We start from the raw sequence: 24,501 nt of genomic DNA, 5'->3' as shown, positions 1-24,501 counted from the left end.
TGATGCAGAACTGAGCGTCATCAGCATATATATGAAAACAAACGCTGTGCTTTTGGCTGATGTACTGATGGGCGTATGTAGATGAGAAATAGGAAGTGGACCAAGGATAGATCCTTGGGGGACACCAGAGGTAATAGAGCAGGAAGAGATGCCATTGCAAGTGATTCTCTGGCTACGATTAGATAAATAAAAATTGAACAATGTGAGAGCAGTCCCACTGAGATGGATGACAGCGAGGAGACGTTGAAGGAGGATGGCATGGTCGACCATGTCAAAGGCTGCAGACAGGTCGAGGAGCAGAAGGAAGGTAAGTTTACCTTTGTCACTGTCACATAGGATGCCATTTGTGATTTTGATAAGAGCTGTTTTTGTGATGCGGCAGCGGCGGAAAACTGGTTGGAAAGACGGGAATGAATTAGGGAGGCGACAAGTTCAAGGACTTTGAAGAGGAAAGGGAGGTGTGAGATGGGATGTTAGTTCGCAAGGGTGGTGGGGTCATGTGTTGTTTTTCTGAGGAGAGAGGCGATGACAGCAGATTTAAAAGGAAAGAGGGACAACGCCTGAAGAAAGAGAACCATTTACAATATTAACCAACATGGGGACCAGGAGGGGAAGTTGGGTGATCAGCAGTTTAGTGGGAATAGAATCAAGGGGACAGGACCTGGGTTTCATGGACAAGATGAGCTCAGAGAGGGGACTGGGAGTTATGTACTGAAAACTGTGGAGTGGGACTTAAATCCACAACTTTTGACTCATTGGCAAGAGCGATACCATTGAGCCAAGACTGATATATTCCCATCTGGAATCAACTCAAGGGTCTGACTGACATAGGGAAGAACAATTCATAACACAAACAAGACCAGTGTTTAATGGAAAAGTTTTACATCCTCGAAATATTTGAAGTTGAAGAATCCTTAAAAATTACATGATAAAAACATGAAATTATCCAGAAAGTATTTTATACCGTACATGTTATAAATTTATTGAAGTGACTCAGTAGGGACTACGTTAGACAGGAGGTACAGCAGTTTCAGCAGTGTTACCCGAACATGCATCTCAAAGACCTCAACTTCCTTCTTGGTATGACAGCAGAAAATCAATAAAAAAAATTCAGAGCACACTGACTTTCTTTGTTGTTCATTCGTTCTCCTCACCATGGGGCACTAGCTGACCTACAGGGCTTAGACTAATTTGACTTAAGAGAGTGTCATCCAAACTCATGCACATTTCAAGTCACTGGATGGTTATCAGTGGTGAAAGCCGTGGCTGATTTCCATTTTAAAAAAAGATCAAATGGAGGACAAGCAAGATCAGCTGACACAGCACAGGTCTGGGATGCACCTGGTGACTCTGCTCTGTGCGACGATTACTATGCAGTCAAAACTAATAACACTAACAAAGTGTCAGTGGAATGTCATAGTCCCAATTTTTAGCAAACATGAATTGGCATTTGAGTGCAGAAAAACCCACCACTGATCCAATAAGCCAAACCTATTCATGCACACTAAAATTGTACAGAGGGATTGCTGGAGCCTCAGTAGCAATAAATGTACTGAACCAGCACGTGGGACGTCTTGCTGATTGTACTGAACACCTGGTGCAAACCTGACCTGGGTCACGTTTGCCAGTGTTGAATATTGCACTCGGGTTGTAAGATTTTGAAATAAAGTTGTACTGAGTATTTAAACTGTGGATTGAACAATTAAATATCTCTGTAGTACAGGTGCTTAAAGTGCAATTTGTTGGCAACAGCTTGCGCTGCAAAGACATGTCTTGAGAAACCAGCTCTGTGGGCATTAGGCTGGGCCTGGAGTTACCAAGACCCAACTGTGCTTACTTCTTTGAAACTATTTTTAGATACATATTAAAAAATTATCATTGGTTGGTGAATTAGGAATGTGTTATTTCAAAATTAAATATGTGCATCACTGACTTCTTCCATCTATATACACAGGCAGGGAGAGACACACACACAAACACACTTAATCTGCAGACAGAACCAAATGAAAAATAAACTCTGTCCAAGAGGAGACAGTACAGCTTTAACCAATGCAATTTGGCTTTACTTTTCCCCTGGAGAAATTCAAAGACCGAGGTAAAATTCTTTAGGGAGGGAGGGACAGAGGGAGAGAAATTTCCCACTATAAGCATGTTCTACAATTTCAACCTAATCCAGGTTTATAATGGAACTGGCATTCACAGATGTGCCATTATACCCAGCAATGCCACTTTGCTCCACATAGAAGCAGGAGGAGGTCATTTAGCCCTTTAAGCCTGTACTGCCATTCAGTTAGGTCATGACTGATCTGCACATCAACTCCATTTATCCACCTTTGCTCCATATCCCTTGATATCCTCACCCAACAAATATCTCAGTCTTGAAAGTTCTAACTGATCCCCAGCATTCACAGCCTCTTGTTTGAAGGAGGGACGGGGGAGGATGAGCCATATATTTCCATTACTCTTTGTGAAAAATTGCATCCTGATTTCACACCTACATGGCCTGGCTGTAATTTTGAGATTATGCCTCCTTGTTCTGAATTCCCCAACGAGAGGGAATAGATTCTGTGTCTACCCTAATGAAACCTTTCAACACTTTCTATTCTCTCACCACCCTCCATTTTTGCCAATCCATTCCCAGCTCTCCGTGCTTGCATCAGTGCCGAACTGGTCGGGTACCTAACTTGATCCCAAGCTCCTAGAACTATCGCTTAAACAGAGACAAGATTCAGCTATCATTTGTAAGGGGCAGCTGAGCCAGCTCATGCAGTGGCTATAACTGCAAACTTTTGCCCAGTGAGAGTTAACATGGGGGACCAGTGAAGCTAGCAGTATTACCAGTAACTGTTCTAAACAGAGGCCTTGATCACAGCACAATGCTGATAATGACATCTATTTATAATATTCAAAACATGCTTTAAGTAGGCAGTCCTATTATATGGCTTTGAGAGCAACATTACGTGCCTTGTATTTCCACAGGTATTTCCCCTGGAAATATATCCCCAACAGGACACATGGCCTTTCTTTTCATTCCAACATTCACTAAATCTCATTTTTCATCTTTTCCCCCTGTTTTGGCCTTGGGATCCTTTGCTTCTGCCGGGAGAGTATATGGCTGCTGGTAAGTGTCTCAACACTTGGGATATTTCACTATATTAAATGGGCTATTATAAATGCAAGTTGTTGTAGGCTTGATGCAGCAGCTGGTTGCTTCCTGTTCATCCTTTTTATAGTTCCTAATTCATTAAGCTGGGGCTTCTACTCAGGTGGGGCCTGGGGCAGTGAAGGATTGACAATGGTGTTCATGCCCAAATATTGCAGACATAAGAACTCAAGACTTTTACATAAGTCACTCAGACAGGAATGAGCATGTTTGTCAGGTCACTCAACTACAGAGTTTAAATAGCAAAGAAAATTCTAGATTTCAAATATCAACTTTTTGGTATTTGTTAATTTAATTCTACTGAGCTGGCAGTGAGGGGAAGGGGAAACAAGGAATAAAAATTGCTCAGAGAGTGAGTCAGTGGCCACCTGCTTGACCTACAAATCTGGGAAGTTAGCATTAAATTGGATACGATAACCTCACTGTCATAAAACAGCCAGCCCTCAATATTCAGTCCAATTTCTGGTGTTACAAATGCTAGTTACAATAGGAACCAGCTCCTGCCAAACATACCAACCTTCTACACAAATCAGATTCTCGTTTAGCTGTGGTTTGAAACAAAAATAAAAAGGTAGAACTTGTCAACAGTGCTCAAATGATTCAACAGCCGACCATCCATAGGCACAGAGAAGGTTTAACGCAACACTACTAAATAGCTTAAACAGCAAACCAATTTATCACCCATCCCCATATAAAAATAAACTAATATTGGCCATTCTGAACTCACCATTAATTGGTCAGCATTGTGGAGATTGCTGTAGAGTAAATACACCAGCTTGCGTCAGGAAGCAGCCACTGAGCCTTAAACACATTCTTTTATGTCATTCGATTTTACACATTCTATTAAAAAATTACAGTTAAACAAGCTTTGTCAAACAATCATTTGACTAGTGGGAAGGAGTAAAGAGCCCAAGAATAAAATAAAAATGGAACGGAATGTTACCTGCAAAGAGTTCAGTGATAAGTAAACAATTACTGATAAACAAGTCATAGCTTACTATGTTATTTGGAACAGATCCATACAGTTTTCAAACATCTTCAGCAGCCTTACCAGCATATGACATTTTTCTTATTTTATTTTTGCACTTTTTTCATCCAATTTATCTGCCTCCTGACAGAGCTGCTCTTCCTGGGAACACTGCCTGCATCTCCTGTCACAGCTAGTACCCACACATTCAGATGCGGTCCCATTGTCAAATTTGCACTTTAAACCTGCTGCAGAGTTTAGGACTGTGAGGAGTCCTACTCCAGGCAGACCAAAAACCCTGAGCCCGAGTTTACACTGATTGCTGTAGATTATCCTTGCAGTCAGTTTTTTGACTGGTATGAAATCAGTAGATCCGACATCAAAGATCCCATTGCACATTATGATATCAAGACAGTAGATTTTAAGGTTCAATTAATTTGAAAAGCAAACAACATATCAGATATGAAGCCCATTCCAATTCCCTATTCCACCTGATCTTGACTAGTTTGGTATTTGTAGGAGGTACAGTAATTCCAACTACAATACATCAAGAGCTTAGCCAATCAAAATGGAGCTGTTCCTGACATGGACAGGAGTGTGGCAGAGAATACACCCCATCCTGTGCCTCAATTGCTAGCACTGCCTCAAACTCATTCCTAACCTGTATTCAGAAAATGGAGGCTGACCTCTATGCAAATACACAAACCACTTTGGCCTGGGTGTGCAAATGCTCAATGGAAGGACAGGCTGGCCTGGGTGTGTAAATGTCCAATGGAAGGGCACGCTGGCCTGGGTGTGTAAATGCTCAATTGGAGAGCATGTACAGATTGCTGTTTTACATAGTATAAGACATGTTTGGTACCATTACACAATTTTCTCTCCTTCCCAGCACAAAATACAAGAAAGTGCCTCATGAAACATTATTGGTGTCCACACCACAGCTCTGCCCGAGGACCAGCCCATGGAGTAATCATGATTGTAGTAAGGTGCTTCAGCTGATTTTCCAGCCATCTATGTTACTTCTGCATATTTATTGTCTGAGATACTCATTCCGCAGGAAGCAGTCTGGAACCCAGAGCTCAAAGGCATTGGCCCTCATTTCTGGACAGCGATCACTGTTACATTCTTTATAAATCAGGGACTAGCAGCAAGCAGCTAAATAAACAAGAAAATTGGGAATGTAAGAGATTACACCAAACATCCAGGGCTGCACGATTTGTGGTTTTGAGATTCTGGGCCCACACGCCTATCCCAGCATGATCATAATTTATAACTGTTTAATTAATTGCACAATTGTAACCAACAAAAGAATATTTTGGTGAGCATGCTTACAAAAAATGTAGTATAAAAAGAGAATTATGAACTATACAAGGATATTGGCAGGCACACCCCCATCCCAGCCTAGGGTGGCTTTGGGAGATCGCGCAGTGCCAGGAGCACGCATCCTGCCACTGATTCAGTGTTCAGACTTCAGACATCAGGAATTCGTCACTCATTTAGGAAGCATATATATCTGGGTCTTTTCTTGGCAAGGGCACAGAAACAGAGGAAGTGAGAGTGGTTCACTTCTAGGTAATGGTAGCAGTCTACAAGGGAAGGTTGACACAATTCAGAATAGTACCAGTTTAGAAAATAGCAAGGACCCCTGGCAGCTGTGCTTTTTAATTCATGTGCTTTCTGCAGAACTAGACAGAGAAAAGCTTCTTCACACTGCTATTTAATGAGATATCCACTGCACTCTGTCACTCTTCTCTCCCTGCCCCCTATTAAATGCCCATTTGTTACAGAAAGTTGAGAGTGTGCATTCTGTCGACACTGACATTCTCATGTGCAGTTACAAAACCAATCTATGTTGCATTGATCAGAACAAAAATCAATAGCTAGTGCTCGTGAACAGTAGTACGTCCCCTGTTCATACCAAAAACATATTTTTAAAATGTTCCCAAAAAATCCTACATAAAACCCTGGTTTAGCTTGAGTCACACATTAATGATTGCAGTTTTACAGAAATAAGATCAGTATAAAGCCAGAGATTCCTAACTACACATTGAAAACATTCACAGGATAGAGGCTAGGCTCAGACCCAGATCCTGTGGCCTCTGAAGAGTCACCTTGGCCCTCCTGTTTGTGGTATGGAACTTCTTCCCCCTCAGTGTGGGCACCACTGTAACCATCCTCACTGGATTCTGACGAGTGTTCACCACCATGCTGTGTGAGGGCATCAGTCATGGAGCCGAATGAGTGTGCGGCAGAGGACGAGGATGCCCGGAGAAGTGGTGTGCGCTCCGACTGCTGCTCATCATCTTCTGGGTGATTTTCCATATCAGATCCTGACTCGGAGTCACTGGCTGAATGCAGAACACGCTGCTTGCAGACTGGGCAGGTTTTTTTAGTCTGTGTTAGCCAAGTGTCCACACATTTACAGTGGTATGCTGTGTTTGGGAGGTTGGGAGTGGGTGGGGGTAGAAAGGAACACTGCTCATTAAAAAGGCAGGGAGTTCAACTAAATCCCAAGGCTAAACAGCTTGCATTTATATACTGTATTATCAGGACAGAATATTTGACTTCTGTAGTGCAGTCATTGTTATATAGGGAAACTTCTGCAAAGTTATAGAATCTTAGAATGGTTATAGCACAGCGGAGACCATTCAGCCCATCATGTGCCGGTTCTCTGCAAGACCAACTCAACGAGTCCCACTCTCCCGCCTTTTCCTCTCAGCCCTACAAATGTTTTCTCTTCAGATAATTATCCAATACTCTTTTAAAAGCCACGATTGAATCTGTCACCTCCACACTCTCAGGTAGTGCATTCCAAATCCTAACCAAAGAAGTTTTTCTTCATGTCACCTTTGGTTCTTTGCCAATTACCTTAAATTGGTGCTCTCTGGTTCTCAACCCTTCTGCTAACAGGAACAGTTTCTCCCTATCTACTCTTTCTAGATGCTTCACGAATTTGAACAGCTCTATCAAATCTCCTTTCAACATTTTCTTCTTGAAGGAGAGCAAACCCAGCTTTGTGTCTCATCCCTGGAACCATTCTTGTAAATCTTTTCTGCATCCTCTTCAATACCTTCACATCCTTCCCAAAAAGTGTGGTGCCCAGAATTGGATATAATACTCCAGTTGTACCGAATCAGTGTTTTATGAAGGTTCACCATAACTTACTTGCTTTCATACTCTATGCCTCTATTTATAAAGCCCAGGATCCCACATGCCTTATTAACCACTTTCTCAACTTGCCCTGCCACTTTCAATGATTTGTGAATTTATACCCACAGGTCCCTCTGCTCCTGCAGCCCTTTTAGAATTGTACCTTTTATTTTACACTGCCTCTCCTCGTTCTTCCTTCCAAAATGTATCACTTCACACTTCTCTGCATTAAATTCCATCCATATGTCTACCCATTGCACTAGCTTGTTGCACACAGCAAGGTCCCAGAAACAATAAAACAATAAAAGACACGGGATAATCTATTTTCTTGTGCTGGCCAAGGATGAAATAGTGGCCAGGACATTAGAAAAATTCCCATCTCTTCAAATAATGCCTTGAAATGTTTAATGTGTACTTGAGCAGGTGCCTTCAATTTAATGCCTTAATTGTGTACTACAACAGGGTGTCAGCCTAGGCTGTGTTCAAATCTGTAGCAGGGGCTGAACTCACATCCTCCTGACTCAAAGGCAAACTGAAAATTGTGCACACAGAAAGCAGCATCCTGCTTTTCTACCTCATTTAAACTAGGAAGAATGAGGTGGGGAAAATGAAAGCAACCAGAAAGAGAAAGCAGAGAAGGAAGAACTAAATTAGGTAAATATATAAATAAGACAATTTTGTAAAAAATATAACATGCACAAGAAATGCATAGAAGTTACAACACAGAACAGGCATTTCAGGCCAGAAGTCCATGTCAGGATTTACCCTCCACACAGACAAATAATCTTATTCACATTGACCTGTCCTTTTCCCATATCCTTCCATCCACCTATCCAATCTAATCTTGAATGTTGACATAGTTTCTGCTTCACCCACAAACCCTGGAATGAATTCCAAAGACTTTGTGTGAAGGAGATTCTCCTGCCCTCTGTTCTAAAATCACTTGCATTAAATCTTATATCAATGTCCTTTCACTCTTCCCCCCCCTCCCCCCTCAACTATTGGAAACAGTCTCCCTCCAATCCTCTTCCACCTGTTCAACATTGTAAACACTTCTATCATATTACTCCACAATCTGCATTGTTCTAAAAACAGCATTTTTAAAACTTTTCTATGTAATTATATTTCCTTACACCAGGAATACTAAAGATTCAGTATTTTCTCTAGCCCAAAGGTTGCTGTCTAAAGGGGAGGAGGCAATATTTGTCTTTAATTAAAAGACATGTGCATTGCATAGTATCTTCTTAAATTACAGTGCGTTAAGTGATGGACATTCTTATTCTTTTGCATTTCCCAATCTGTTCCTTCACTCAGCATTCAATTCTATTTATACTTTTGTTGATGTCTACACTCTACATTCATCAACTTCTTTTGCATCTTATGTCCTCAGTCCTGCCAGAATTATGCTTTCTGGGTACCCTCCGTGACTTTCAATGGGGCAATAAAAATCTTTTCTTTAGGTTAGAGTACAAAGGCAAGGAAGTTATGCTAAATCTTTACAAAACACTGGGGTTGCTCTCCCTGCAGCAAAGAAGATTAAGAGGCGATTTGATAGAGATGTTCAAAATTATGACTTTTTGATGGAAAGGCTGGTAACCAGAAGAGAGAGACTTAAGATAACTGGCAGTGAGTAGCCGTGATCTGGATTGCACTGTCTGAAAGGGTGGTGGCAGTAGATTCAATAGTAACTTTAAAAAAAAAGGGAATTGTAGAAATCTTTGAAGGGGAAAGACTTGCAGGGCTGTGGGAAAAGGAAAAGAGTGTGGAACTAAATGGATTGCTCTTTCAAAGAACTGGTACAGGCACGATGAATCAAATAGCCGCCTCCTTTGCTGTACTGTTCTGTGATTCTATGAAATTCTCCAAAGACAGTTTCTTTACATTTCGCACAAGCCCAACAAACAAGCCAACTTTTACTTTTGAGGATTCTATCCTCAGTCCTTCATCTATTGACACCTCAGATACTGAAGCAGTCTGCGTCTATATGCAACAAGACCTGGATGACATTCGGGCCTGGGCTGCTAAGTGGCAAGTAGCATTTGTGCCACACAAGCGCCAGGCAATGACTAACTCCGACAAGAGAGAATCTAACCATCTCCCCTTGACATTCAATGGCATTATCATAGCTGAATCCCCTACTATCAACATCCTGGGGTTACCATTGACCAGAAACTAAACTGGACCAGCCACATAAATACTGTGGCTACAAGAGCAGGTCAAAGGCTGGGAATGCTGTGATGAGTAACTCACCTCCTGACTCCACAAAGCCTGCCCACCATCTACAAGGCGTAAGTCAGGACTGTGATGGAATACTCTCCACTTGCCTGGATGGATGCAGCTCTAACAACACTCAAGAAGCTCGACACCATCCAGGAAAAAGCAGCCTGCTTGATTGGCACCCCATCCACCACCTTAAACGTTCACTCTCTCCACCATCGACGCACAGTGGCAGCAGTGCCAACCATCTACAAGATGCACTGCAGCAACTTGCCATGGCTCCTTCGACAGCACCTTCCAAACCCGCGACCTCTACCACATAGAAAGACAAGGGAAGCAGACGCATGGGAACACCACCACCTGTAAGTGCCCCTCCTAGTCACACACCATCCTGGCTTGGAACTATATTGCTGTTCTTTCACTGTCGCTGGGTTGAAATCGTGGCACTCCCTCCGTAACAGTACTGTGGGTGTACCTACACTACACTGACTGTGGCGGTTCAAGAAAGCAACTCACCAACACCTTCCCAAGGGCAATTAAGGATCTGCATCAAATGCTGGCCTTGTCAGCGCAGTTCACAGCCCATGAAAGAATATAAAAAGAGTCACAAGTACATTTTTCCATCTAAATTATAATTTGCACATAGACCAGAGATTGATGGGAACCTTTCCCTTAACTTGATGAAGTATTACTAGGGTAAGCAAAAATCAGATGATCAGTTTGGGTAGAGATAAGAAATAGCAAAGGTAAGAAGTCACTTGTGGGAGCAGTTTATAAGCCCCCTCACAGTAACTACACTGCAGGAGCGGGTATACAGGAAGAAATAATGGGGGCTTGTAAGAAATGTACGGCAATAATCATGGGTTATTTGAATCTAAACATATATTGGATGAATCTGATTAGTAAAGGTAGCCTAGAAGATGAATTCATAGAATGTTTTCAGGATAATTTCTTCGAGCAGCACGTTCTAGAGCTAACCAGAGAGCAGGCTATTCTAGATCTGGTAGTGTGCAATGAGACAGGGTTAATTAATGACCTCATTGTAAAGGTAACAGTGATCATAACTTGATTGAATTTCGCATACAGTTTGAGAGAGAAAAGTGTGGGTCCAAGACTAGTGCTTTAAATTTAAATAAAGGCAATTACGAGGGTATGAAGACAGATCTGGCTAAAGTGAATGGGGAAATTAGATTAAGAGATATGACAGTAGTGATGCAGTGGTAGACATTTAAGGAGATATTTCATAACACTCAGCAAAGATACATTCCAGTGAGAAAGAAAGACTCTAGGAAGAGGATGCACCATCCATGGCTAACTAAAGAAGTTAAAGAAAGCATCAAATAGAAAGAAAGAGCGTACAAATCTGCACAGATTAGTGGTAGGTCAGAAGACTGGACAGAATTTAAAAATTAACAGTGGTTAGCACCGCAGCCTCACAGCTCCAGCAACCCGGATTCAATTCTGGGTACTGCCTGTGTGGAGTTTGCAAGTTCTCCCTGTGTCTGCGTGGGTTTCCTCCGGGTGCTCCGGTTTCCTCCCACATGCCAAAGACTTGCTGGTTGATAGGTTAATTGGCCATTATAAATTGCCCCTAGTATAGGTAGGTGGTAGGGGAATATAGGGACAGGTGGGGATGTGGTAGGAATATGGAATTAGTATAGGATTAGTATAAATGGGTGGTTGATGGTCGGAACAGACTCGGTGGGCCGAAGGGCCTGTTTCAGTGCTGTATCTCTAAACTAAATTAAACTAAAATGATTACAAAAAAATAAGGGGGGTGGGGAGAAGTTAAAGTATGGGAAAAAGCGAGCTAGAAATATAAAAACAGATAATAAGAGCTTCTACAAGTATTTACAAAGGAAAAGAGTAACAAAAAGTGAGCACGAGTCCTGAGTGCCTCGGGAACTAATAATGGGAAATAAGGAAATGGTAGAAGCGATGAATAGACATTTTGTGTCTGTCTTCACTGTCAAAGACACAAACAACATCCCAGAAATTCCGAAGAAGGGTCACTGACCCAAAACATTAACTCTGCTTCTCTTTCCACAGATGCTGCCAGACCTGCTGAGTGGTTCCAGCATTTCTTGTTTTTATCCCAGAAATCTTCCAGGAGCGGAGTGGACCTGTGGGGAGAACACCGAGAGCGGAGCCTATAAATCGAGCCTGAGGATTGAGGCCCAGTCTCTTCCAGCGTGCTGGAGTTCTGAAAAAAAGCCAACAGTGACGTCAGAGGACAGCTGCAAGGTGATTGGATTGAGTAGCAGCTGTTAGTGCATTTAAATATCTTAAAAAAAAATAAGGGGAAAGTTTTTTTTGTTGAAAAAAAAATCTGTGGTGATAAGGTGAGGACCACTAAAGTGTTTTTTTTAAATTCAGTCTAGCTTATTAAGGACTTTAGATTGGAGTGGGTAGAACAAGTACCCTAGTGTAATTAGCTTTTTTTTTTAAATTAAGGGAGTACTAATTAACCTAAGGGTAAGTCATAGCAGGAGAGCTCAGCCCCGTGATGTGCTCCTCCTGCGCTATGTGGGAAATCAGGGATGCTTCCAGTGGCCCTGACGACCACGTGTGCAGGAAATGTAACCATCTGCAGCTACTGGCTACCTGCATAACGGAGCTGGAGCCACGGGTGGATTCACTGTGGAGCATGTGCACAGTGGCGCAGTGGTTAGCACCGCAGCCTCACAGCTCCAGGGACCCGGGTTCGATTCCGGGTACTGCCTGTGCGGAGTTTGCAAGTTCTCCCTGTGTCTGCGTGGGTTTTCTCCGGGTGCTCCGGTTTCCTCCCACAAGCCAAAAGACTTGCAGGTTGGTAGGTAAATTGGCCATTATAAATTGTCACTAGTATAGGTAGGTGGTAGGGAAATACAGGGACAGGTGGGGATGTTTGGTAGGAATATGGGATTAGTGTAGGATTAGTATAAATGGGTGGTTGATGGTCGGCACAGACTCGGTGGGCCGAAGGGCCTGTTTCAGTGCTGTATCTCTAATCTAAAAAAAAAATCTAATCCGCGATGCTGAGGACGTCGTGGATAGCACGCTTAGTGAGGTGGTCACACCGCAGGTAATGGCTGCACAGGCAGAAAAGGGATGGGCGACCACCAGATGGAGTAGTAGGCGCAGGCAGGTAGTGCAGGAGTCCCCTGTGGCCATCCCCCTCTCAAACAGATAGACCGCTTTAGATATTGTTGGGAGGGGAGGGGGGGGGGGGGGGGGGGGGGGGGGCGGGGTGACTTCCCAGGGGAAAGCAGCAAGAGCCAAGTTCGTGGCACCACGGAGGGCTCTGCTGCACAGCAGGGGAGGAAAAGGGGTGGAAGAGCTATAGTGATGGGGGATTATACTGTAAGGGGTGCAGATAGGTGTTTCTGTGGCCATAAACGAGACTCCAGGATGTTATGTTGCCTCCCTGGTGCCAGGGTCAAGGATGTCTCGGAGCGGCTGCAGGACATTCTGAAAGGGGAGGGTGAGCAGACAGAGGTCGTGGTCCATATTGGTACTAATGACATAGGCAGGAAGAGCGATGAGGTCCTGCAAAGTGAATATCGGGAGTTAGGCAGAAGGTTAAAAAGCAGGACCTCGAGGGTTGTAATCTCAGGATTACTCCCTGTGCCATGTGCGAGTGAGGGTTGGAATAGGAGGATAAGGCAAATGAATGCGTGGCTGAAGAGCTGGTGTAGGCGGGAGGGCTTCAACTATTTGGATCATTGGGGTCTCTACTGGTTCAGAGGTGACCTGTACAAGAACGACGGGTTGCATCTGAACTAGAAGGGGACCAATATCCTTGCGGGGAGGTTTGCTAGTACTACTGGGGAGGGTTTTTAGATTAGATTAGAGATACAGCACTGAAACAGGCCCTTCGGCCCACCGAGTCTGTGCCGAACATCAACCACCCATTTATACTAATCCTACACTAATCCCATATTCCTACCAAACATCCCCACCTATTCCTACCAAACATCCCCACCTATTCCTATATTTCCCTACCACCTACCTATACTAGTGACAATTTATAATGGCCAATTTACCTATCAACCTGCAAGTCTTTTGGCTTGTGGGAGGAAACCGGAGCACCCGGAGAAAACCCACGCAGACACAGGGAGAACTTGCAAACTCCACACAGGCAGTACCCGGAATCGAACCCGGGTCCCTGGAGCTGTGAGGCTGCGGTGCTAACCACTGCGCCACTGTGCCGCCCATTTAAACTAGTCTTGATGGGGGGAGGGGGAGGGTGGTGGGGGGGTGAGACCCAAAGTAGTAGTCTCTCCAATGAGATAGTTGAGGCAAATGTAGAGGTTAAAACAAGCAAGTCCAGTAGGCAGGTCGGGCAGGGGCAGGACAGGGAGCGTGGAAGACTGGTAGGCTAAACTGCATTTACTTTAATGCAAGAAGCCTTACAGGTAAGGCAGATGAACTCAGAGCATGGATCGGTACATGGGATTGCGATTATAGCTATTACGGAGACGTGGTTGAGGGAAAGGGCAGGATTGGCAGCTCAATGTTCCGGGGTACCGATGCTTCCGGCGTGACAGGGTACTACAGACCAGTGAGTCTCACGTCAGTGGTAGGGAAACTATTGGAGAAAATTCTGAAGGACAGAATCTATCACCACTTGGAGAGGCAAAATTTCATTAGGAATAGTCAGCATGGCTTTGTCTAACAAATTTGATTGAATTTTTTGAGCATGTGACCAGGTGTGTAGATGAGGGTAGTACAATTGATGTCATTTACATGGATTTCAGCAAAGCCTTTGACAAGGTCCCACATGGGAGACTTATCAAGAAAGCAAATGCACATGGGATACAAGGTAACTTGATAAGGTGGATTCAAAATTGGCTTAACTGTAGGAGACAGAAAGTGATGACAGACAGCTGTTTTAGTGACTGGAAGCCAGTGTCCAGTGGCGTACCACAGGGATCTGTGCTGGGTCCCCTACTGTTTGTCATTTATATAAACGACATAGATGACTATGTGGGGGGTAGGATCAGTAAGTTCGCGGATGACACAAAGATTGGCCGAGTGGTTAACAGTGAGGTTGAGTGTCTTAGGTTACAGGAAGATATAGATGGGATGGTCAAATGGGCAGAAAAGTGGCAGATGGAATTTAACCCTGAAAAGTGTGAGGTGATACACTTTGGAAGGAGTAATGTGACACGGAAGTATTCAATGAATGGCCTGACACTGGGAAGTTCCGAGGAACAAAGGGACCTTGGCATGTTTGTCCATAGATCTCTGAAGGCAGAAGGGCAGGTTAATAGGGTGGTGAAAAAGGCATATGGGACACTTGCCTTTATCAATCGAGGCACAGATTACAAAAGCAGGGAGGTCAAGCTGGAGTTGTACAGAACTTTGGTAAGGCCACAGCTGGAGTACTGTGTGCAATTCTGGTCGCCACATTATAGGAAGGATGTGATTGCATTGGAGGGGGTGCAGAGGCGATTCACCAGGATGTTGCCTGGGATGGAACACTTAAGCTATGAAGAGAGGTTGGATAGGCTTGGGTTGTTTTCGCTGGAGCAGAGAAGACTGAGGGGTGACCTGATCGAGGTGTATAAGATTATGAGGGGCATGGATAGGGAGCAGCTATTCCCCTTAGTTGAAGGGTCAGTTACGAGGGGTCACAAGTTTAAGGTGAGCGGCGGGAGGTTTAAGGGGGATTTGAGAAAGAATTTTTTTACCCAGAGACTGTCTGGAATGCCCTGCCTGGGAGGGTGGTAGAGGCAGGTTGCCTCACATCCTTTAAAAAATACTTGGATGAGCACTTGGCACGTCATAACATTCAAGGCTATGGGCCAAGTGCTGGCAAATGGGATTGGGTAGACAGGTCAGGTGTTTTAATGCATCGGTGCAGACTCAATGGGCCGAAGGGCCTCTCCTGCACTGTATTATTCTGTAATTCTGTGACAGAGGTGGAGCTAAGAGAGGAGGGGGAGTTGCACTATTGATTAGGGAGGACATCACGGCAGTACTTAGAGAGGATACCCCGGGGCGAAATGTCCAGCGAGGCCATATGGGTAGAACTTAGAAATAAGAAAGGGGTGATCACTTTGATGTGATTATACTATAGGCCGCCCAATAGTCAAAAGGAATTGGAGGAGCATATATGTAGGGAAATCACAGATAGGTGTAGGAATTATAGGGTTGTAAAAGTAGGTGATTTTAACTTCCCTAATATTGACTGGGACTGCCTTAGTGCTAAGGGATCAGATGGGGAAGAATTTGTTAAGTGTGTCCAGGATAGTTTTCTGAAGCAGTATGTGGATGGCCCTACTAGAGAAGGGACTACACTCGACCTCCTCTTAGGAAATGAGGATGGGCAGGTGGTTGTTGTGTCAGTGGGGGAGCACTTTGGGACCAGTGACCATAACTCTATTAGCTTCAAGATAGTTATGGAAAAGGATAGGACTGGTCCTCAAGTTGAAGTCCTAAATTGGGGGAAGGCTAATTTCGATGGCATCAGAAAGGAACTCTCAAAAGTTGAATGGGAGAGGCTGTTTACAGGTAAATGAATGTCTGGCAAGTGGGAGGCTTTTAAAAGTGAGATAGGAAGAGTTCAGGGCTGGCATGTTCCTGTTAGATTGAAGGGCAAGGCTGGCAAGTTTAGGGAACCTTGGTTGACGAGGGATATTGAGGGTCTGGTCAAGACAAAGAAGGAGGCATATGTCAGGTATAGGCAGCTGGGATCAAGTTAGTCCCTTGAGGAGTACAGGGGATGTAGGAGTACACCTAAGAAGGAAATTAGGAAGGCGAAAAGGGGCCATGAGATTTCCCTGGCAGATAAGATAAAGGAGAATCCTAAAAGATTCTATCAGTATATTAAGAGTAAAAGGGTAGAGAGACTAGGTCCCCTTAAGGATCAGTGTGGTAATCTATGTGTGGAGTCATGGGAAATGGGCGAGGTCTTAAATGAATACTTCTCGTCTGTATTTACCATGGAGAAGGTCATGGAAGCTAGTGAGTTCAAGGGAGGGAACAGCAATATCCTGGAGCATATCAACATTACATAGGAGGTGGTGTTGGAGGTTTTGAAGTGCATTAAGGTGGATAACTCCCCAGGGCCTGACCAGGTGTGTCCTAGGATGCTCTGGAAAGCAAGGGAGGAGATTGTTGGGGCCCTGACAGAGATTTTTGTATCATCGTTAGCCATGGGTGAGGTACCGGAAGACGGGAGGATAGCTAATACTGTGCTTCTATTTAAGAAGGGCAGCAGGGATATGCCAGGGAACTACAGGCCGGTGAGCCTTAAGTCAGTGGTGAGAAAGTTATTGGAAGGGATTCTGAGAGACAGGATTTATACGCATTTGGAAAGGCATGATCTGATTAGGGATAGTCAGCATGGCTTTGTGCGTGGGAAATCATGTCTCACGAATTTGAGTTTTTCGAGGAGGTGACCAAGAGGACTGATGAGGGCAGGGCAATGGACGTTGTCTACATGGACTTTAGCAAGGCCTTTGACAAGGTCCCGCATGGTAGGCTGGTCCAGAAGGTTCGAACACATGGGATGCAGGTGAGTTAGCTATTTGGATACAAAATTGGCTTGGTGATAGGAGGCAGAGGGTGGTAGTGGAGGGTTGTTTTTCAGATTGGAGGCCAGTGACCAGTGGTGTGCCGCAGGGTTCGGTGCTGGGCCCTCTGTTGCTGGTCATTTATATTAATGACTTGGATGTGAATGTAGCGGGCATGATTAGTAAGTTTGCAGATGACACCAAAATTGGTGGTATAGTGGACACTGAAGAAGGTTGTCTAAGGATACAGATCAACTGGGAAAGTGGGCAAGGGATTGTCAAATGGAATTTAACGCAGACAACTGCGAAGTGATGCATTTTGGGAAGTTAAACCAGGGCAGGACATATACAGCGAATGGCAGGGCCCTGGGGAGTGTTGTTGAGCAGAGAGACCTTGGGGTGCAAGTACATAGTTCCCTGAAAGCGGCAACACAGGTAGACAGGGTGGTGAAGAAGGCGTATGGCATGCTTGCCTTCATCGGCCGAGGCATTGAGTACAAGAGTTGGGACGTCATGTTGCAGTTGTACATAATGTTGATTAAGCTGCCTTTGGAGTACTGTGTGCAGTTCTGGTCGCCGCACTACAGGAAAGATGTGATTAAGCTAGAGAGGGTGCAGAAAAGATTCACAAGGATGTTGCCTGATTTGGAGGGCTTGAGTTATAAAGAGTGATTGGGTAGGCTGGGTCTGTTTTCCCTGGAGCGAAGGAGGCTGAGAGGGGACATGATAGCGATATATAAAATTATGAGAGACATAGATAAGGTAGATAGCCAGAGTCTGTTTCCCATGGTAGGGGTGACTAAAACTAGAGGACATAGATTTAAGGTGAGAAGGAGAAGGTTTGAAGGGGTAAATTTTTCACACAAAGAATAGTGGGTATCTGGAATGAGCTGCCTGAGGAGGTGGTGGAAGCAGGAACAGTAGCGACATTTAAGAGGCATCTGGACAGGTACTTGAATGAGCAAGGCATAGAGGGATATGGAATTAATGCAGGCAGGTGGGATTAGTATAGATAGGCATTGTGGTCGGCATGGACGCGGTGGGCCGAAGGGCCTGTTTCTATGCTGTACAACTCTATGACTCTAAGAGGTAAAAGGGAGGGAGGAACTTAGAACAATTACAATCACCAGGGAAAGGGTACTGAGAAATCTATTAAAACTAAAGGCTGGTAAGTCCCTGGGACCTGATCGACTTCATCCTAGGGTCTTAAGTGGCTGCTGAGATAGTAGATGCATTGGTTGCAATTTTCCAAATTCCCTCAGTTCTGGAAAGGTCCTCAGATTGGAAAACAGCGAATGTAACTCCTCTATTCAAGAAAGGAGGGAGACAAAAGCAGGAAACTATAGGCCAGTTAGCCCAACTTCTGTCATAGGGAAAAATGCTGGAATCTATTATTGAGATTATAACAGGATACTTAGAAAATCATAATGCAACCAGGCAGAGTCAACATGGTTTTGTGAAAGGGAAATCATGTTTGACTAATTTATTCGAGCTCTTTCAGGAAGTAACAAGCAATGTGGATAAAGGGGAACCGGTACATGTCATAGAGAGATACAGCACCGAAACAGGCCCTTCAGCCCAATGAGTCCGCGCCGACCATCAACCACCCAATTATACTAATCCTACATTAATCCCATTTTTTCCCTCTCACATCCCCACCTTCCCTCAATTCTCCTACCATCTACCTACACTAGGGGCAATTTTCTTTTTACAATGGCCAATTTACCTATCAACCCGCAAGTCTTTGGCACGTGGGAGGAAACCGGAGAACCTGGAGGAGACCCACGCGGTCACAGGGAGAACTTGCAAACTCCGCACAGGCAGTACCCAGAACCGTACCCGGGTCGCTGGAGCTGTGAGGCTGCGGTGCTAGCATGTGCTGTACCTGGATTACCAAAAGGCATTTGATAAGGTGCCACATCAAAAGTTATTACATAATATAAGAGGTGTAGGGGATAACATGTTAGCATGGATAGAGGATCAGGTTGGGAAGCTATAACTAGTGGAGTGCCACAGGGTTCAGTGCTGGGACCTCAAATATTTACAATCTATATTAATGACTTGAATGAAGGGACTGAATGTATGGTTGCTAAATTTGCTGATGGTACAAAGATAGGAGTGTAAGTTGTGAGGAGGATATAAGGAATCTGGCAAAGGGATATAGATAGGTTAACTGAGTGGACAAAAATTTGGCAGATGGAGTATATAATGTGGAAAAATGTGAACTTGTCCACGTTGGTAGGAAAAACAGATAAGCAGTATATAATTTAAATGGAGAGGAACTGCAGAACTCTGTGTTATGGAGGGATCAGGGTGTCCTGGTACCTGAACCACAAAACATTAGTATGCAGGTACAGCAAGTGATTAGGAAGGCAAATGGAATGTTGTTGTTTATTGCAAGGTGAATGGAAAATCAAAGGAAGGATGTTTTGCTACAGGGGGTTGGTGAGACGACATTTGGAGTACTATGTGCAGTCTTAATCTCCTTCATTATGAAAGGATATAATTGCACTAGAAGCAGTTCAGAGAAGGTTCACTTGACTGATTCCTGGGATGAAGGGGTTATTTTATGAGGAACGTTTTTTTTAAGAACATTACAGCGCAGTACAGGCCCTTCGGCCCTCGATGTTGCGCCGACCTGTGAAACCATCTGACCTACACTATTCCATTTTCATCCATATGTCTATCCAATGACCACTTAAATGCCCTTAAAGTTGGCGAGTCTACTACTGTTGCAGGCAGGGCGTTCCACGCCCCTACTACTCTCTGCGTAAAGAAACTACCTCTGACATCTGTCCTATATCTTTCACCCCTCAACTTAAAGCTATGTCCCCTCGTGTTTGCCATCATCATCCGAGGAAAAAGACTCTCACTATCCACCCTATCTAACCCTCTGATTATCTTGTATGTCTCTATTAAGTCACCTCTCCTCCTCCTTCTCTCCAACGAAAACAACCCCAAGTCCCTCAGCCTTTCCTCGTAAGACCTTCCCTCCATACCAGGCAACATCCTAGTAAATCTCCTCTGCACCCTTTCCAAAGCTTCCACATCCTTCCTATAATGCGGTGACCAGAACTGCAAGGAATACTCAAGGTGCGGCCTCACCAGAGTTTTGTACAGCTGCATCATGACCTCGTGGCTCCGAAACTCGATCCCCCTACTAATAAAAGCTAACACACCATATGCCTTCTTAACAGCCCTATTAACCTGGGTAGCAACTTTCAGGGATTTATGTACCTGGACACCAAGATCTCTCTGCTCATCTACACTACCAAGAATCTTCCCATTAGCCCAGTACTCTGCATTCCTGTTACTCCTTCCAAAGTGAATCACCTCACACTTCTCCGCATTAAACTCCATTTGCCATCTCTCAGCCCAGCTCTGCAGCCTATCTATGTCCCTCTGTACCCTACAACACCCTTCGACACTATCCACAACTCCACCGACCTTCGTGTCATCCGCAAATTTACTAACCCACCCTTCTACACCCTCATCCAGGTCATTTATAAAAATGACAAACAGCAGTGGCCCCAAAACAGATCCTTGCGGTACACCACTAGTAACTAAACTCCAGGATGAACATTTGCCATCAGCCACCACCCTCTGTCTTCTTTCAGCTAGCTAATTTCTGATCCAAAGCTCTAAATCACCTTCAACCCCATACTTCCGTATTTTCTGCAATAGCCTACCATGGGGAACCTTATCAAACGCCTTACTGAAATCCATATACACCACATCCACGGCTTTACCCTCATCCACCTGTTTGGTCACCTTCTCGAAAAACTCAATAAGGTTTGTGAGGCACGACCTACCTTTCACAAAACCGTGCTGACTATCGCAAATGAACTTATTCTTTTCAAGATGATTATAAATCCTATCTCTTATAACCTTTTCCAACATTTTACCCACAACCGAAGTAAGACTCACAGGTCTATAATTACCAGGGCTGTCTCTACTCCCCTTCTTGAACAAGGGGACAACATTTGCTATCCTCCAGAATTCCGGCACTATTCCTGTCGACAATGACGACATAAAGATCAAGGACAAAGGCTCTGCAATCTCCTCCCTAGCTTCCCAGAGAATCCTAGGATAAATCCCATCTGGCCCAGGGGACTTATCTATTTTCACACTTTCCAAAATTGCTAACACCTCCTCCTTGTGAATCTCAATCCCATCTAGCCTAGTAGGCTGTATCTCAGTAATCTCCTCGACAACATTTTCTTTCTCTACTGTAAATACTGACGCAAAATATTCATTTAACGCTTCCCCTATCTCCTCTGATTCCACACACAACTTCCCACTACTATCCTTGATTGGCCCTAATCTAACTCTAGTCATTCTTTTATTCCTGATATACCTATAGAAAGCCTTAGGGTTTTCTTTGATCCTATCCGCCAATGACTTCTCGTGTCCTCTCCTTGCTCTTCTTAGCCCTCCCTTTAGATCCTTCCTGGCTAGCTTGTAACTCTCAAGCGCCCTAACTGAGCCTTCACGTCTCATCCTAACATAAGCCTTCTTCTTCCTCTTGACAAGCGCTTCAACTTCTTTAGTAAACCACGGCTCCCTCGCTCGACAACTTCCTCCCTGCCTGACAGGTACATACTTATCAAGGACACGCATTAGCTGCTCCTTGAATAAGCTCCACATTTCGTTTGTGCCCATCCCCTGCAGTTTCCTTCCCCATCCTACACATCCTAAATCTTGCCTAATCGCGTCATAATTTCCTTTCCCCCAGCTATAATTCTTGCCCTGCGGTATATACCTGTCCCTGCCCATCGCTAAGGTAAACCTAACCGAATTGTGATCACTATCGCCAAAGTGCTCACCTACATCTAAATCGAACAGCTGGCCGGGTTCATTACCCAGTACCAAATCCAATGTGGCATCGCCCCTGGTTGGCCTGTCAACATACTGTGTCAGAAAACCCTCCTGCACACACTGGACAAAAACAGACCCATCTAAAGTACTCGAACTATAGTATTTCCAGTCAATATTTGGAAAGTTAAAGTCCCCCATAACCACTACCCTGTTACTCTCGCTCCTGTCGAGAAAGTTGGACAGGTTGGGCCTGTATCCATTGGAGTTTAGAAGAATGAGAGGTGATCTTATTGAAACATATAAGATCTTGAGGGGACTTGACAGGGTGGATGCTGAGAGGATGTATCCCATTATGAATGACTAGAACCAGGGAACAAAGTTTAAAAATAGGGGCTCTCCCATTTAAGTTAGAAATTAGGAGAATTTTTTTCTCTCAGAGGGTCCTTAGGCTGTGGAATTCTCTTCCCCAGAGAGCAGTGGAGGTAGGGTCATTGAATATTTTTAAGGCTGAGTTAGATAGATTTTTGATTGACAAGGGAGTCAAAAGGTATGAGGGCAGATCGGAAAGTAGAGTCAGGCCACAATCAGAACAGCCATGATCTTACCAAATGTCAGAGCAGGCTTGAGGGGCTGAATGGCCTACTCCAGCTCCTAATTCGTATGTTCATATAACCAAGCCTGCAGATTACTGCCAAGCCAACTTCTTCCCTCCTGAATTGGATTTTGCGATGGTCCCACTCAATGGACACTATGTGGTGGATGACTGAATGTAGAAAATAATCCATGATTGAGTATCAGGAACATGCAATTCAGGTCCGATGGAGGAAGACTTTCCTCTGGTATGTTTGCTGGAGCCAGAGACAATGACCAGGCAGATGGTTTCTAGTTTCAGAAAACTTGATGTATGCTTTCGATTACTTTCCACATCACATCATTCCCATGCCTACTAACCATGTTTCAGCCAGTAACAAATTAGTTTCTGCTCTAGTCATTGACGAACACAATTCAAATCACTTGACCACAACATTACTTTTTAAAAAAGCAAGCGATAGGTTAAGAGGAGCAGGCAAGAGATTTAGAAGGAACTCGCAGGTGGGAATTGAATGAAGCCCAGACAGATGGGATTCTACACTTGGTCCACTATAATGGTTTTATTATAGCTGTTTTCTGTTGTGTTGCCTCAACTGGAAAATGCATTGCCCAAAATGGAAGCAAGCCATATAAACAAAGGATCACATCCAGGGTGGTGAAGTTAGAGCATGAGAAATGCCTTCAATGCTGCATGTGCAATGGACAGAGGAAACACTGACATCTAAGAGCAATGCATCATAAGGATATGCACACCAGCTCACGAGGTGTTGAGCTGCTGAATGAACCCATGCCACTGAGCTCAGGTCAGATGTTTGGTTAAAGCAAGGGGAAAGTAACCAGCTACAAAGTCAACCACACTCCTTTTTTTGACACCATCCCCATCCCCCCAGCCATGGCCCTCAGGTCACAAGCTGATCTTCACAAAGTTGGCACACAGATACAAAGGGGCAGGGAAAAATGCATCTTCAACCAGTCCAAAAGAACCTTTTAAAGACTGGATAGAGACTTTGTCATTTGTTGATGTTTAAAAATTTGTTTTAACTGGGATTATATCAAAAACTGGTTGAAGGAAGTACTCAGGTAAAGATCTTTAGGGAGTTTAGTATTCATGGATACAGTCACAGTTCCAAGAACAATCTCGTAGCCTTTTTGTATTATTTTCCTCTCCTAAAGATCCTGATGTTGTTTAGCCTCAGTACAGCACACAACAATGGAGAATATCCAACCAAGCTCAACCCTGTCCTCATCTAATGGCCACAAACATTTCCTAAGGTGGTCAGATCCACAAGGATCAGTAATAGGGCCACAATAATTTACTATGTATAGTAATTACTTGGAGGAGGGGGCAGAGTGTAATATATCCAAATTTGCTGATGATACAAAAATAGATGCACAGTGGCGCAGTGGTTAGCACCGCAGCCTCACAGCTCCAGCGACCCGTGTTCAATTCTGGGTACTGCCTGTGTGGAGTTTGCAAGTTCTCCCTGTGTCTGCGTGGGTTTCCTCCGGGTGCTCCGGTTTCCTCCCACAAGCCAAAGACTTGCAGGTTGGTAGGTAAATTGGCCATTATAAATTGCCCCTAGTATAGGTAGGTAGTAGGGAAATATAGGGACAGGTGGGGATGTGCTAGGAATATGGAATTAGTGTAGGATTAGTATAATGGGTGGTTGATGGTCGGCACAGACTCGGTGGGCCGATGGGCCTGTTTCAGTGCTGTATCTCTAAAACTAAAAAACTAAAACTAAAGGTGGGAGGGCATGTTGTGATGAGGACATAAGGAATCTGCAAGGGGATATAGATAGGTTGAGTGAATGGGCAAAAACCTGGCAGATGGAGTTTAATGTAGGGAAGTGTGAGGTCATGCACTTTGGGAGTAAGAATCAAAAAGCAGACTATTATTTAAGTGGAGAGAGACTTCAAAAAAGTGCAGCACAGAGGGATCTGGGTGTTCTTGTGCATGAAACACAAAACCGTTAACAAGCAGGTGCAGCAAGTAATTAAGAAGGCAAATGGAATTTTGGCCTTTATTGCTAGGGGGGTTGGAGTTTAAAAATAGGGAAGTCTTGTTACAACTGTACAGGGTTTTTTTGGTA

General features: G+C 44.2%; 1 protein-coding gene across 4 annotated transcripts in view; it reads right to left on the bottom strand.

Moving 5' to 3' along the window:
* Positions 1 to 847: 847 nt before the first annotated feature.
* Positions 848 to 24,501, bottom strand: part of LOC137357381 (E3 ubiquitin-protein ligase RNF167-like) — a 167,686-nt gene continuing 144,032 nt past the window's right edge. For all 4 annotated transcript variants that reach the window (XM_068023681.1, XM_068023683.1, XM_068023684.1 and 1 more), the window contains exon 9: positions 848 to 6,562. In XM_068023681.1, the coding sequence (XP_067879782.1) occupies positions 6,171 to 6,562 (392 nt within the window). In that variant the 3' untranslated portion in view covers positions 848 to 6,170. The remainder of the gene's footprint in view (positions 6,563 to 24,501) is intronic.

The sequence above is a fragment of the Heterodontus francisci genome, chromosome 48, assembly GCF_036365525.1.
Source record: "Heterodontus francisci isolate sHetFra1 chromosome 48, sHetFra1.hap1, whole genome shotgun sequence".
NCBI lineage: Eukaryota > Metazoa > Chordata > Chondrichthyes > Heterodontiformes > Heterodontidae > Heterodontus > Heterodontus francisci.
Note: the sequence above shows the minus strand (reverse complement) of the source record. Positions and strands in the feature narration are given on the sequence as shown.